Source organism: Nicotiana attenuata, unplaced genomic scaffold, assembly GCF_001879085.1.
Source record: "Nicotiana attenuata strain UT unplaced genomic scaffold, NIATTr2, whole genome shotgun sequence".
NCBI lineage: Eukaryota > Viridiplantae > Streptophyta > Magnoliopsida > Solanales > Solanaceae > Nicotiana > Nicotiana attenuata.
This window is the reverse complement of record NW_017670377.1, coordinates 626,431-640,049: the sequence shown is the minus strand read 5'-3', so window position 1 is coordinate 640,049 and position 13,619 is coordinate 626,431. Positions and strand designations below refer to the sequence as shown.

General features: G+C 35.7%; 1 protein-coding gene across 1 annotated transcript in view; it reads left to right on the top strand.

The window, feature by feature from the left end:
- Positions 1 to 1,969: 1,969 nt before the first annotated feature.
- LOC109238597 (5'-nucleotidase domain-containing protein 4) overlaps positions 1,970 to 13,619 on the top strand; it is a 14,169-nt gene continuing 2,519 nt past the window's right edge. The window contains exons 1-13 of the mRNA XM_019405084.1: positions 1,970 to 2,440; positions 3,231 to 3,325; positions 3,987 to 4,106; positions 4,642 to 4,731; positions 4,811 to 4,926; positions 5,145 to 5,244; positions 7,566 to 7,637; positions 7,714 to 7,761; positions 7,837 to 7,914; positions 8,127 to 8,246; positions 11,086 to 11,191; positions 12,388 to 12,551; positions 13,028 to 13,162. Coding sequence (XP_019260629.1) covers positions 2,173 to 2,440; positions 3,231 to 3,325; positions 3,987 to 4,106; positions 4,642 to 4,731; positions 4,811 to 4,926; positions 5,145 to 5,244; positions 7,566 to 7,637; positions 7,714 to 7,761; positions 7,837 to 7,914; positions 8,127 to 8,246; positions 11,086 to 11,191; positions 12,388 to 12,551; positions 13,028 to 13,162 — 1,512 coding nt within the window. The 5' untranslated portion in view covers positions 1,970 to 2,172. The remainder of the gene's footprint in view (positions 2,441 to 3,230; positions 3,326 to 3,986; positions 4,107 to 4,641; positions 4,732 to 4,810; positions 4,927 to 5,144; positions 5,245 to 7,565; positions 7,638 to 7,713; positions 7,762 to 7,836; positions 7,915 to 8,126; positions 8,247 to 11,085; positions 11,192 to 12,387; positions 12,552 to 13,027; positions 13,163 to 13,619) is intronic.

Genomic DNA, 13,619 nt, shown 5'->3' with positions numbered 1-13,619 from the left:
ATTATCTGTTGAATAGACATTCAAGGGGGAGTGTTATAAATAGAATTTTATTTATGCTGAATGTCTATATTTAGAGAGATTCTAGGGTTAATTACTTGGTGGCTAAGTCACCCTCTCCCTATAAATAGAGGGTTCTACTCCATTGTAATTCACTCCAAAAATTCATTAAGAATTCCCCCTCTCTCTCTTTCTCTGCAATATTGTTCTTCTGCTTTTATTGTTTTATAACACGGGCTTAATTGTCAATTTTTTTGCTAAAAACTATGTTCTTTATCATCCTTTTTTTATTAGATACATCCACAGCTACGCAAGATATATTCCTTCCAATCACAACATTTTGGAAATGAACATTTTGGGAACTTTTAATTTGGCTCACATATTTGGTAATTAAATCATATCTTTTTGTCTTTGAATTAAGTAATGAATCAGATAATTTTTGTAGTTATACAAAATATTTGGTAGTTTCCTTAATGGATGGAAATATATTTATTAGGATTCCAACCATATTTAGTGGCAAGTCCATAATGTTAAGGTTTTTGTTAAAAGTCACTAGCTTAACTATATAAATGCTCTTAGTCTGATATTAGTTTGATATTATCTTAACGATAAACATAAGTTAGAAGGCTATTAGTCTTTTCTAGTGATTTTCAACTCTTCCTTTACAACAATGGCTGAAGGTACATTTTTACATTGGATCCTTATTGAAACTCATTCTACTGATTCAACTGTTTATTTTGGGTACCAACAATTAAAAATTATTCCCTATTAATTGCGTAAAAAACTACTTTATTTTCACTGCGAAGGATATGTATATGACTTATTTTCAAACATATCCAAGCAGACTAATCACATAGGCTAAGTACCAAAGAATAATTGAAAAATTTTGCAATCAATTAATGGTAAGTTTATCATCGAATCACGTACATACAAAAGAAAGAACAACTAAAGAAAAAGATACAAAAGTTGAAGCAAGAATAGAGAAGAACAACAGTTAGACATATACATGATTTCCATCAAATTTATATTTTCGTTTCAAGGGCATAAGTTATTTTTGTTGAACTAGACTAATTACAGCTTCATTTCCGTAGGTACACGTTCTATTTATTGAAAGGAGAATTCTACTTTTTCCATTTAGCTTGTCCTATCAACCCGTTTAACTAGATTGATACCTCGTTTTTATTTACAAGTAAATATACTACAATAAACTTTAGGGGTTGTTTTTCTTCAAACAAATTAATTCAGGATTATAGTATGAAGATTAAATAAAAATGAGATTATTTAATGAATATACTTTTAGTAGACTTTAGACGAAGTGTTTTGGAGAAAGGCACTTTTGTTATTTGGTTGTTTTATCCCGAAATTATTATATCGCATTAGTTGTGTATAAAAATACCAGCATTACGGTATAACTAATCTCAAAATTGCTTATATAGGAAACAAAATCCAACCAAACACGGATTAAATAATCCTACAATTTATTTCGAGGTTATTATCAGTTATTCCATGAACCAAACGGCCCCTTTAATCAAGTTAAAGTTATAATAGCATTTTTTGTCCCTCAATTATTAGTATATTTTGATTTTAGTCCTTGTGATATCTTACTTATAAGCACATTTAATCTTCAATTACTAGTTGTTGTGCAGTTTTGATATATTATCCATAATTATTAATCTTTTTACTAAACAATTACTGATATGTTATGTTAAACTTGTACTATTACTTCATATTGGAGGATATTTATACTTCTAAAAATAGTCCAAATATAACATATTTCCTATATCAAGCGACCAAAATCACACTACTAATCGAAGGTTAAAATATGTTGATTCATATACCATAAGGATTACAATTAGAATTTTACCAATAATCAAGGGACCAAAAATGCTATTATTCCATCAAATAATATAAATTCTAATTTCTAAATCAAGCCCTAGGTGATGTTTGCCTTTGGTCTATAAAAATATTTATAAATAGAGTCAACTTCCTTAAAAAAGTTGACAAATAGGGAAAGGGAGAAAAAGTCCCAACTTTCGCGATCATTGGTCGTAATATTTGGCACTGGTAAATTAGTAAAGTGTAAACGTCACTGTTCTTCGTTGAAGTAGCGGCGACCTCCAAATCCTTCACACGCCCAGGTCGGAGTGTTTGAATTCAGCCGCAAAATTCAGGCACATGAGGTGTTCGACAGTTTGCCAAGCTGTAGCAAGCTGCATGAATATACCAAATACTACTACTAGAACTCCTCCTTATCTTCTGCATAAACCCGTTTTATTCTCTAATGGTGCATTGGTGTTGCGTTCACCTAATGGGTTTTCTTGCCGTTGCGCCACTACGTCGGTGCCGCCTGGAGAGGATGTGTTCTCAGTTGTGACTTCTAACACAAAGTCTGAAGTCGATTACCTTGGTCAAAGCACTAAAGGCGATTTGAACCTCAATTTTGGTACTACTCCGTACAATGCACTTCCAATTTGAGTCCATATAAATTAGATTAAAAAAAGGATTTTGGCATGTTTAGTTGAGCTTTTGAATTGATTCTAATTAGTTATGTATGTGTTGCTAATACCTTCCAAAAACAACAGCTACTATAACTACGATTCAGTCCCAAACAAGTTGGGGTCCGCAATATGAATCCTCACTGACCATTTGTTGCTAATCCCTTATTTTGTTGAGGAAAAAGGGGGGCGGGTTAGCTTTTAAATTGATTATGGTTTCTAAATGCTCCCTCCAATCAGTTTATATTATACTCTTTTCGTTTTGGTTCCACTAATATTACTATTGCAGGTAACTTTTAAGTATTCAAATTCATTTAACTATTTGCATTTTGAGTTTTGATTTCAGTTTTCTTGATTAAACTAATATTTCAACCAGTATTTCAAAAAATTCACTATAGCTGTATAATGCAAAAGTCTAATTTAAGTTGCAAACTTTGTGTCGAGTCAAACACCATCATAAATATGAAGAAAGGGTGTATGTTTAGTAATCACCTGCATCAGAAAAATAAATGCTTTATTGATCACTTGCATTTGAAAACATAAATAAAAGGTGGCTTTTTGATGATAACTGAAGTTTGAATTATAATAATGAAATTAATTATCCAAATTAAACTGACCTTTGAATAGAAAAGCAAAAGAAGAGAAGATTCCACTTTTTGATGTATATAGTAGAGTGTTGGTTAACTATTATGATTTGAACGTGGCAGTTCCTTACAGTTTTACCTACAAATGATGCAGGAATTGATGGCCAGGCATTGCAAGGCCCTATTGAGGAGGTGGCAAAGATGGAAGCTCAAGAAGCAGAGAACTTGCTTCAACACTTGGGCATTCCGGTGCTGTAATACCGACCTTGTCTTTGCATTGCATTTATCAAGTTAGCATTTTGTTGTGCGATCACTTCTGAAATTTCTTACAATGACTAAGCACTTTTGGCCCGTGTCATGTGCTTACTGTTTGCTATGAACAGTACTTCTCTTTTTTGGATGTCAATTGGATGCAAAATTGCAACTAGTCAATGGTCCATCTAACTGCACTCAAAATTTATATGCTAACCAATTTTTTATGTAATTGATCTTGTATGATTATGTACAAATTAATCTTATAATTACTTGAGGCTTTTTTGAGTGAATGACCAATTTACTCTCTTAATTGGCCGAAGCTATAGTAGTAGATTCTTATTTTCTTATCTTACATTAGATATGAGATTTGGCTTTCCCCCTCTCAACTAGGGAAAAATTAAGCTCATGTATATCTCAGTGTTGTGAGAGGGACATGTGATTTTTTGCGGGATTTTTTGCGTGTTATAAATGTTTTTACAGCATGAACTGAGAAAAGGCATGGTATCTTAGCATTTTATTTTCGCTAACTGCTAGCAGTGTTTACGTGACATCTCTGATGTTTAAACCCACTGAAGATTTGTGATCTCTTATTTTGGAAGCAGCTGTAGCATTGGCTTGTTAATCTTGGAAAATATCTGACTCATATAATGTGCAGGTTCCATATTCTGCTCGACATTCGCCCCGTGGCATATTCTGCACGCGCACATTAAATCTACGATCAATAAGTGTAATTGGTTACGATATGGACTATACACTGATGCACTATAACGTGATGGTAAGTTCTTGTTTCGTATGACCTATTAGTTTGTGGTTTCTTTTTTGCAACTTCAGGCTAATGTTTCGTTGCAAATATATTTATTTGTTTCATTTACCAACCACACCTATTTTTTTTCTTGATTTCTGACTTGCATATGAGAATGATATGCCAATGCTGTGCAGGTATAATACTATAAGGCTTCGTAGGCAGTGTTTATCCATATATATGTTTTATCTGTTACTAATCCTTTTATCTTGGTGTCTTATGAGGTTCTTACTTCTTTTAGGTGTTCGAGGCTATTGAATTCTGATGATAAGAAAAAATGCTTTATGTGTGTTATCGAAAAAGAAAAGTTGCTCTATTTGCCCTGATTTCGTTGATGTTGCTTGTTTGAGTTGCAGTTTTTTCAATTTTATTCTCTTAGGTTGTGGTTGGAAGTGCCGTTGATTAGCGTTTAGACTTTAAATTATTAATACATTGCTATCATATATATTCTTTTGTTGTCCTTTGGCATTGGTTACTGGTATAGTATGACTAAGTCCATAATTTACAGGCCTGGGAAGGAAGGGCTTATGATTACTGCATGGAAAATCTGAGAAGTGTGGGTTTCCCTGTTGATGGGCTTGCATTTGACCCTGAATTGGTATAGTCTGAGTCTGACCATGTGATCATGTTAATGGTTTGTCTTAATACCCATTTGAGGACATTTCATTGTAAAACAGGTGATTAGAGGTCTTGTAATAGACAAAGAGAAAGGTAACTTGGTTAAAGCAGATAGATTTGGATATGTTAAGAGGGCAATGCATGGAACGAGAATGCTCTCAACTCGAGAAGTGAGGTATGGCTTGGACTTTTGTGTCTACTTACCTGTTCAAAATAGTGATCCATATATCGTGTTTCTAGCAAAGATAGTCCACCTAAGTTACTTTGCAAATTGGGAAAACTTCAAATCTATTTGCTCCATGAAGATCTGAAGGAATGTTCTGCATTTTTATGTGCTCTGTGGAAAATTGGGTAACATTTTGGGCAGCGTCTCATGTTTTCTATTTATGGAAGTGAGATTTATGGGAGAGAACTGGTTGATCTGCGTAAGGAGAGTAAATGGGAGTTCCTCAATACACTATTCTCCGTTTCAGAAGCAGTGGCTTATATGCAGGTAGATCACTTTTCCTCCCTCAATATACCATGCCATGACTCCATACTAAAAGACTTTTTCATGTTTGTCATATACATTTCTCAGGTTTTTTGTGTCAAAGGATTTAGTATGACTTCCATCTGTTTTTATGCAGTTTCTTTCCTTTAAAAAGAGATTATTATAGGTTGAGGGTTTTCATTGTTTTATTTGTTATGTTGCTTTCCTAGGTTGAGTTTATCATCTATTTTCTAGTTGTTTTAGGGCTCTTCTTGAGTTTGGTTTTTTTAACGCCATTAGTTTTTTCAAAAAAGAATTTAGAGTCCTAGTTTGCTGGATCAGAGGTTGTATAGTCTGTTTTTTTGGCATGGTTTATATCTTGGTGTCCTCCTATAAACACTTGACCATGAAGGGATGGGTACTCTTCACTCCTAAAAGGTCACTTCATTACTTGCTCTCTGTTTTATGCTTCCTTCTCCATTAGCTCCGTACCAACAACTTATTAACAAAAGTGTCACTGATCCTTGAGATCTTTTCAGGAACTTTCTTAAAACAGTCCTTGTTGAAGGTATTTCTGTCATTCCACCCTCTTAGAATCAAGCAAAGATTTAAACGAAATAACAGATTGAAAAATGAGGGACGTCAAGTCAAAGCTTCTTAAGGGAGCGGTAACTAAATATGGTGGTGAATTATAGTAAAAAATGGCAACAATGGGTGGTTACTTATTAGGAAGAAATGATATGAAAGCGATTTTGTATAATAAAGTTCTATGTTCTTTTTCGAGAAGTAGAGCATGATGCATTTCTGCTGCGGTAGAAGTCTGTAAATTTATAGGCCTGTAAAGTTTTAGGCTAGTGTTGGCAATACCATGTAAGTACATGGTTCATAGAATGTCCAGTTTGAAGTTGTAATGCGATTGATGAGGTGGAAAGCAAGGAAAGGACAAAAAATAGTTTCATGATTATTCCATGTGCCTAGCATATCTCCTCAGGCTTGCAATCCTAGGAAAATGATGTTGGGATAAGCACAACCGAGGTCTTGTGGAATATAGGTGCCTGGTTGAGCTGGAGGCTGATTTAGGTATTGTGGGAGCATCTTCCATAAATAGGTGCCTACCTTAAAATGATGTCGTGCTTTTGGGCGTCAGATTGTGGTGAATGCGAGGTTTGTTATTGGTGCTTTTGCAACTCAAAAGTGGATATTCAATAGATGGCATGGGGTATGCATTTTTTTCGATAACCGAGAAATCTCCGAGGGCCGGTGGCGCACAATTTGAAACTCGAAGGATGATGGGCCAGCCCCTCTATCCTTCTCCACTTAAATACTAGGCTTTTGTCCGCGCCAGGGTTTAAACCCTTGCCGTGCGCCTAATCCACACATCACTTGTTCCACTCTTACCTGTTACCACTAGACCAAAGCCCTGAGGGCGGCATGGGTTATGGATACTGGTAGTTTATTGGTTTATCATATGTGATTTGCAAAGAAATTTTCTAGCTTTCTTCACTAAGCTACTTGTTTTTTATCCTTTCATAGAGAGGAAAACTTGTGCTAAACGACGGTTTATCCTTTCTGTAGCTATATTTCCTTTTTTATGCTAAAGAAATGTAATACACTCATCTACCACGTATTTGCAAAGAAAATATTGATACCTAGATAGAAAGGAGGTCTCTACAAGCTATGGTAAGAGGACAAAAATATCTGTTTAACCTAAACTATTACTCGTCCTACTTATGAGCTTCTCAGGCTCTAGAGACAATGTGTATAGAAGTGAAGAGAAGGTCAATTTCTTAGAGGCACCTTAATATTGTTTGCAAAAGTTTATGGTCTTTGCCATTGCCCAAGATGGTCAAAGAAGCAAACTCCATCTTCAGAAATTATTCATTTCTCATCCCCTTTTCTATGTGGAAAGAATTTTTTCCTTTGTTAAACAAGTTATTACACAATCTGGAAACAGAATCTTGCAGAGTTCTGCTCTATAAGATGCTAGATATGTATGCTGAAGTTTGATCATTAGCAAATGTTGCTTTAAATCTTCATTTAAGTTTTCGTCCACATTCAGTTAATGTGTTGCTGAACCTGCAAAAAGATGATGAGATCAGTCTCATAAGTAGATGCTCTATTACTGAAGTGGTTCTCTCTTTTGATAACCAAATTTATTGATAGTCGTAGAACTCCTCTGTAGAGGCTGATATTTTGCTAAATTTTATTTGGATAAAGGTTCATCCAGTTGCTTGTTTCTGCTTAATGATGTTATTCGAATTGCAAAACAAAAAAGAATGTATCTAGCTCTGAATATTGCTTCTTCAGCACTTTAGCCTTATGTCCTAGACATGTCTCTTTTGCAGATGGTAGATAGGCTGGATGAAGGAGTTATAGGACCAGATCTCTGCCCACTTGATTATAAAGGGCTTTACAAGGTATGGTTTGGATGCTGTCCGTGAATGGATTGTGATGTGAACCTTGAGTTTGCCAACCTTTTTAAATTCTATTTAGGCTGTCGGTAAGGCACTCTTCAGGGCACATGTAGAAGGTCAGCTGAAGGTATGTGTTTCATGGATCCATAACTTCACATGTCGGGAGCTGCAAATATCACTCTAATCTGTGTCGCCCGTGCAGAGCGAGATAATGTCCAAACCTGAACTATTTGTAGAACCTGATCCTGAGCTGCCTTTGGCATTATTGGATCAAAAAGAGGTATCTAACTCTATCCATTTGAATAGAGTATCATAGTTCGATTTTAGAGCCTTACATAAATAAGCTTAATGATTTTAGCTTAGCAAGTGTGTAAAAATTCAATAAAACAATCAAGTGGGAGAATAAGCTGTCCAATTTCTTATTAATATTTATTTAAGCCCCTAGCAAAAAAAGATGGTTGATTTAGCATCTAACATTTCATGTTTCATCAGGCTGGGAAGAGGCTCTTGCTGATTACAAATTCAGATTATCATTACACAGACAAAATGATGCAGCATTCGTTCAATCGGTACCTTCCCAATGATATGAGCTGGCGAGATCTATTTGAGATGGTGAGTAAGCAGAAGATGATCATGATAATAGCTAATTTACTTTTTTTTTTGATAAGGTGAAGATTTTATTAAAAACAGTATCAAGCTGATACTGTAAAAATACAAAGATACTGCTGGCTTAAAAACGTTGAAAATTCATAACAACATTTCCATCTTTCCGATAGTACAAATAATGTAAACAACTGTATTTCACATATTGCAGCTCCTTCTTGCCTTCAAAACACCTATTATTTCTTTCTTTCCATATCGTCCAAGCTATGCTAAGAGGAATATCTCTCCAAATCTTCTTTAAGGATGCTTCTGGACATGCAGGTTCCCAACACTCTAATATATTCCTGAATTTCTTAGGGCTTGCCCAAAGGATGCCAAAGTTAGCCGTGAACATGGACCACACCTGCCAAGTAAATTCACAATGCAAAAAAAGATGGTCCACGGATTCACAAGCTTTCTCACACAAGTAACACCTGCTGCACATTATCCAACCCCTTCTCATCAAATTTTCTTGAGTCAGACATGCTTCATGTGCTACTGGCCAACCAAAACATGCCACTTTTGTTGGGACTGTAGTCTTCCAAATCATCTTCCAAGGCCACTTTTGTGCTTGCACCGGCTGGGTAGCATTTAGTATTTTGTAGAGTGAACTAACAGTAAAAAAACCTTTTTTACTAGCTTTCCAGAGTAGGTTGTCTTCTTTTTCTGGCGATAACACCACTGATTGCATATTCTGAATAAATATATCAACCTCATGCATTTCTCCATCGAAGAGATTCCTTTTGAACTGGAAGTCCCAACCTGTATCAGTAAATATATTAGCTAAGAGGATTTTTGGATTATTGGCCAATCTGTACAGGTTGGGAAATTGAATTTTTAGCAGACCAGAACCATCCCAATTATCTTCCCAAAATCTGATTTTTCCCGTTGCCCACCCTCAAGCCAACATACATGTTAAATTTCTCCCATAGGTTACAAATCTGTCTCCAAACAGCTACCCCATATGGAGTCTTCACTGTTTTAGGTGCAAAGAAGCCCTCTTTTCCATATATCACCTCCACCACTGCTTTCCAGGGAGCTTTTTTCCCATCGTTTAACCTCCATAGCCATTTGCATAGCAAGCTTTGATTGTGAGCTCTAAGATTTCTAACTCCCAGACCCCCTTCTTTACTTTATCTCCAATAATTAGCCACTAAAGTCTTGATCTGGTAGTGTTAATGCATTTGAAGAGAAGATTATATGAAAGATAATTTTGTCTATGTCAAAACTCATTGTTAGAATTTGAGGGCTAATATTTTGACTCCCTTATTGCGCGCTATAAATTTGAAGTCCTCATTCCATATCTCAATTATTCTGCTCATATTGAGTTCAGAAGAATCAATGCATAAGTTCTCCTTGCTGTTGAGCTTCTTATGCTGTTAATGTTAAAAAAAGAACTTCGGGTCTAACTCAACTCAAAGTTAGCTCATGATATGAAGATTATCTAATACCTTATAGGAAAACAACAATCCATTCCTTCAACCAATGTAGGCCACTTCAATACCCCGCACGACCAGTGTTTACAATCCGGAGTGTGGACAACATGACGTAGGGGCTCAACATTGCATACACCAAGAATAAGGATTGAACTGACTCTAATACCACGGTTAGAAATTGTACCCCACCTCAAAAGCTAACTCATGAGGTAAGGATTGTCCAAAACTATAAGGAGACAACAACCTGTTTCCTCAGTCAATGTGGGATACTCAACAGTTAAATTGGATGAAGTAAATTAAATAATTATTATTAACTCTATACATTTCCTACTTGAAAAGAATGCTGTTGCAAATTGCAATAGAAGAGAAAGAAAGAACAAAAAAGGAAACCATGTTCCTCTGACATAAAGGAGAGAACTATCACCTTTAATTATATTTTTGTTTTCAATTTTCATTAAATTTTTCTTTTGGAAATAGGAAAATACAAAATATTTCTGAGCAGTTATTGTTTTGGACCTGGAGTCTAACTCAACCACAAAAAATAGCTTATAAGGTGAGGATTGTCCAATACTGTATTAGGAGACAATAACCCATTCACTCGGCCAATGTTGGACACTTAACAGTTTGACAAAAGTTTCTTTTTCCCCCCTTCATCTAGGTAATAAGTCATAGATTAATACTTGTTTAACTTAATTTTCCTTTTTCCTTTTTCCTTTTTTTCCGCAGGGGGGAAGGGGCTGGTTTTCCTGGCTAAATTCATATATGCTTGATACTTCTAATTTTTCGCTAATTGTATGCTTCACTTCTTGCTCTTCGTGTCAGCCTCCATGGACCTTGCAATTAAAATAACTAATTTTATTAACTGACATACAATGATGGTGATCTTAAAATTAAACCAACCTCTTCAAAATTGAGATTAAAAAAAAAGAACCAATCAATCTCGTTTGGATGACTTCGCACATCATAGTGTGAAAGACACTTCCCTGAAGCACATGGCTTCACCCATGAAGCGATTACCCCTCGCTTCACAGCGTTTCATCACTTTAAGTGGTGAAACAATGGTTTATCATAACACTGGGTGGACTAGATATATGTTGTGAGTAGGAAATGGCAGTCCACAAGTTGGATGGTCCTAAGGATTGATTCTTGAGGACAATTAGCAGATGGATTGTCTTAACTGAAAAGAAAATTTAGAAGGGAAAAATGCCAAAAATTGTGTGTGTGTGTGGGGGTGGGGGGGTGGGGGTGGGGGTTGGAGAGTCTATTTGAAATCATTATATTAGTGAGAATTTTTTTTGTAAGGTCTTGTTTTCTCTGTCCCATGATTAATTAATTAAAGAGTTAAATGGTTATATTCCTTCTTTATATTGCAGGTTATAGTCTCAGCTAGGAAGCCAGAATTCTTCCAAATGTCCCACCCAATGTATGAAGTAGTGACTGGTGAAGGTCTAATGCGTCCTTGTTTTAAGGCTCGCCCAGGTGATCTTTCTTCTAAATTAATTATATGAAAATCATCCCTTTTTTTGATAAATAAATGAAAGTCATCTTCTCCTCATGTCATATTCCAGCAAAATTTCTTTTTCCAACATTTTTTGCCATCTTTGTATATAATTGGCTTAATGTGTAAGTTTTTTGTATTTCTCTCAATAAATGTTGCAAGACATATGTATTATGAAAGTAGTTGGACTTATTTATTAAAAACAATAAAAATAAAAATGAAAGTAGTTGGACTTTAAGGTTTACCATATCCTGATGGCATACCATGGAGTAAGACTTGAATAATCTGATTAGATTTGTCATATTTAGTTTCTTAAGTTCAGTAGAGCCTCAATTTCAGCACCACAAACATCTTAGCTTAGTTCCGGGCTTCAGGCCTTTCAAGGAGTAAATATACGAAACAGAAAGGAAAAGTAGGATGAAACAAGCTAAATAATTAATGGTGTGGTAGCTAATTTTAACAATGCTTTAAGTGTAATTGTTACAGATATTAAAAGAGAAAGAGAAGTTGGATATTCAGAGAAGGAAAGGCTGAAAGGGGAAAGGATAATCTCATTATTGAAATTATTCTTTACATGTATCTGTATACCTGAGGAATACATACTGCTTTTATGGTGATGAAATAAAAGCAGCTTGCAAACTGAGGAAGCTTAATTGCCTGGGAAAACTTTAAGTAAAAGAGATTTTGCTGCTAAAGATTCGGTTGGAGGTTAAGCTGTGTTCCTGGCGTAGTTATTCTATCATGGGAGAAGCATGCTGACCAAGTTTTCAATATTGAGCTGTCATAAAAACTACTAAAGAACTGCATAGGACCCATAAGTACTGTCACAGTAGCCCAACAAAATGACCCTAACGATGTATTTAGACCCCAAAAAAGGGAAGGAAAAAAGAAAAGAAATAGAATATCCTCCGATTGCATCATGAAAGTTGATGTTATTTGTGGATGTAGGATTCTCTATGTGCTTGAAATTCCTCTGAAAAGTTCTTGCTTCTAATTTAGGATCAAAATTTTGTAGGTGGTTAGGCTTCTTTAAATTCTCATTTCTCAGGAGTTTTCTCCTGCAACCACCATCACATTTGGCCATTGATAATATTTCATATTTGCTTTCGAACATGGACAGGACTTGTCCTTTCTATAAGCAGCAGCTAAGTTGCAGGAGCTAATAATTTTCTTATAGGTGGATTGTACTCTGGAGGAAGCGCTCAGATGATTGAGAGTTCGCTCAATGTTCATGGAGATGAAATCTTATATGTCGGTGATCATATATATACAGATGTAAGTGTATCCAAAGTCCATCTCCGGTGGAGAACTGCTTTGATTTGTCGAGAACTAGAAGATGAGGTTAGTTAATCTTCGTCAGATCTCCGGTATTGGATTACAAATGTTTATTTGCTTCCTTTTGGCTCCATTAGTTGGATTTGGGGTTCCATTCAGGGGAAACCTTTGGAGTTTAGTATCTTACTTGCTTTCAATTTTGGTATTATCTAGTTCATCTTTTCATCTCTGTGCATATATTATGATTTTTCCGATAGACAAGAGTGGGTTGCTCTAGTGGTGAGCACCCTCCACTTCCAACCAAGAGGTTGTGAGTTCAAGTCACCCCAAGAGCAAGGTGGGGAGTTCTTGGAGGGAGGGATGCCGATGGTCTATCGGAAACAACCTCTCTACCCTAGGGTAGAGGTAAGGTCTGCGTACACACTACCCTCCCCAACCCCCACTTGTGGGATTATACTGAGTTGTTGTTGTTGTTGTTGCATATATTATGATTTTGTTCGGTAACACTTCTGCATATTATGCTTTTTGTTCTTATTCTGCAGTATAATGCCTTAATTCGTAGTCAACAACATCGAGCTACTTTGATAGATCTTATCAATCAAAAGGAGGTTCTAGGTGATCTCTTTAACCAACTTCGGCTTGCTCTTCAGAGGAGAACAAAGGGACGTCCTGCACAGGTAAGTTTCCTGTATCTACCATATACATATTCTTGTTTTTTAGTAGATTAACCTTAAATATTCTGCATCCTGTTTCATGGTTGCAAGTAGCATCTTCAATCTGATATTCACCGAGTACCCTAATAAGTAGTTATTGACATGTTGCTTGAAATTATGCAAATCAAATACAAAGTATCACCTTTAACTCTTGATATTGTCTAACATATCTCATTGAAGGTGCAATTGGCAAGATAAACCTACAGGATCACTAGTCTATAGGAAGAGCTAATCTTTTTTTTTTTCTTTTTCTGGAAATCATCGAAAGGAAAAATGGATGTCTGCAAATTTGATTACAATGTTGCTTTGAAACTGAGTACAACAGTCTGTCAGATCACAAGCAGTTTGTTTAAGAATTTCCCTTTGATGGGTCTTTCTCATCTTCCTGGTGGATTCTCCGTGTGTGTGTGGTGGGGGGTGG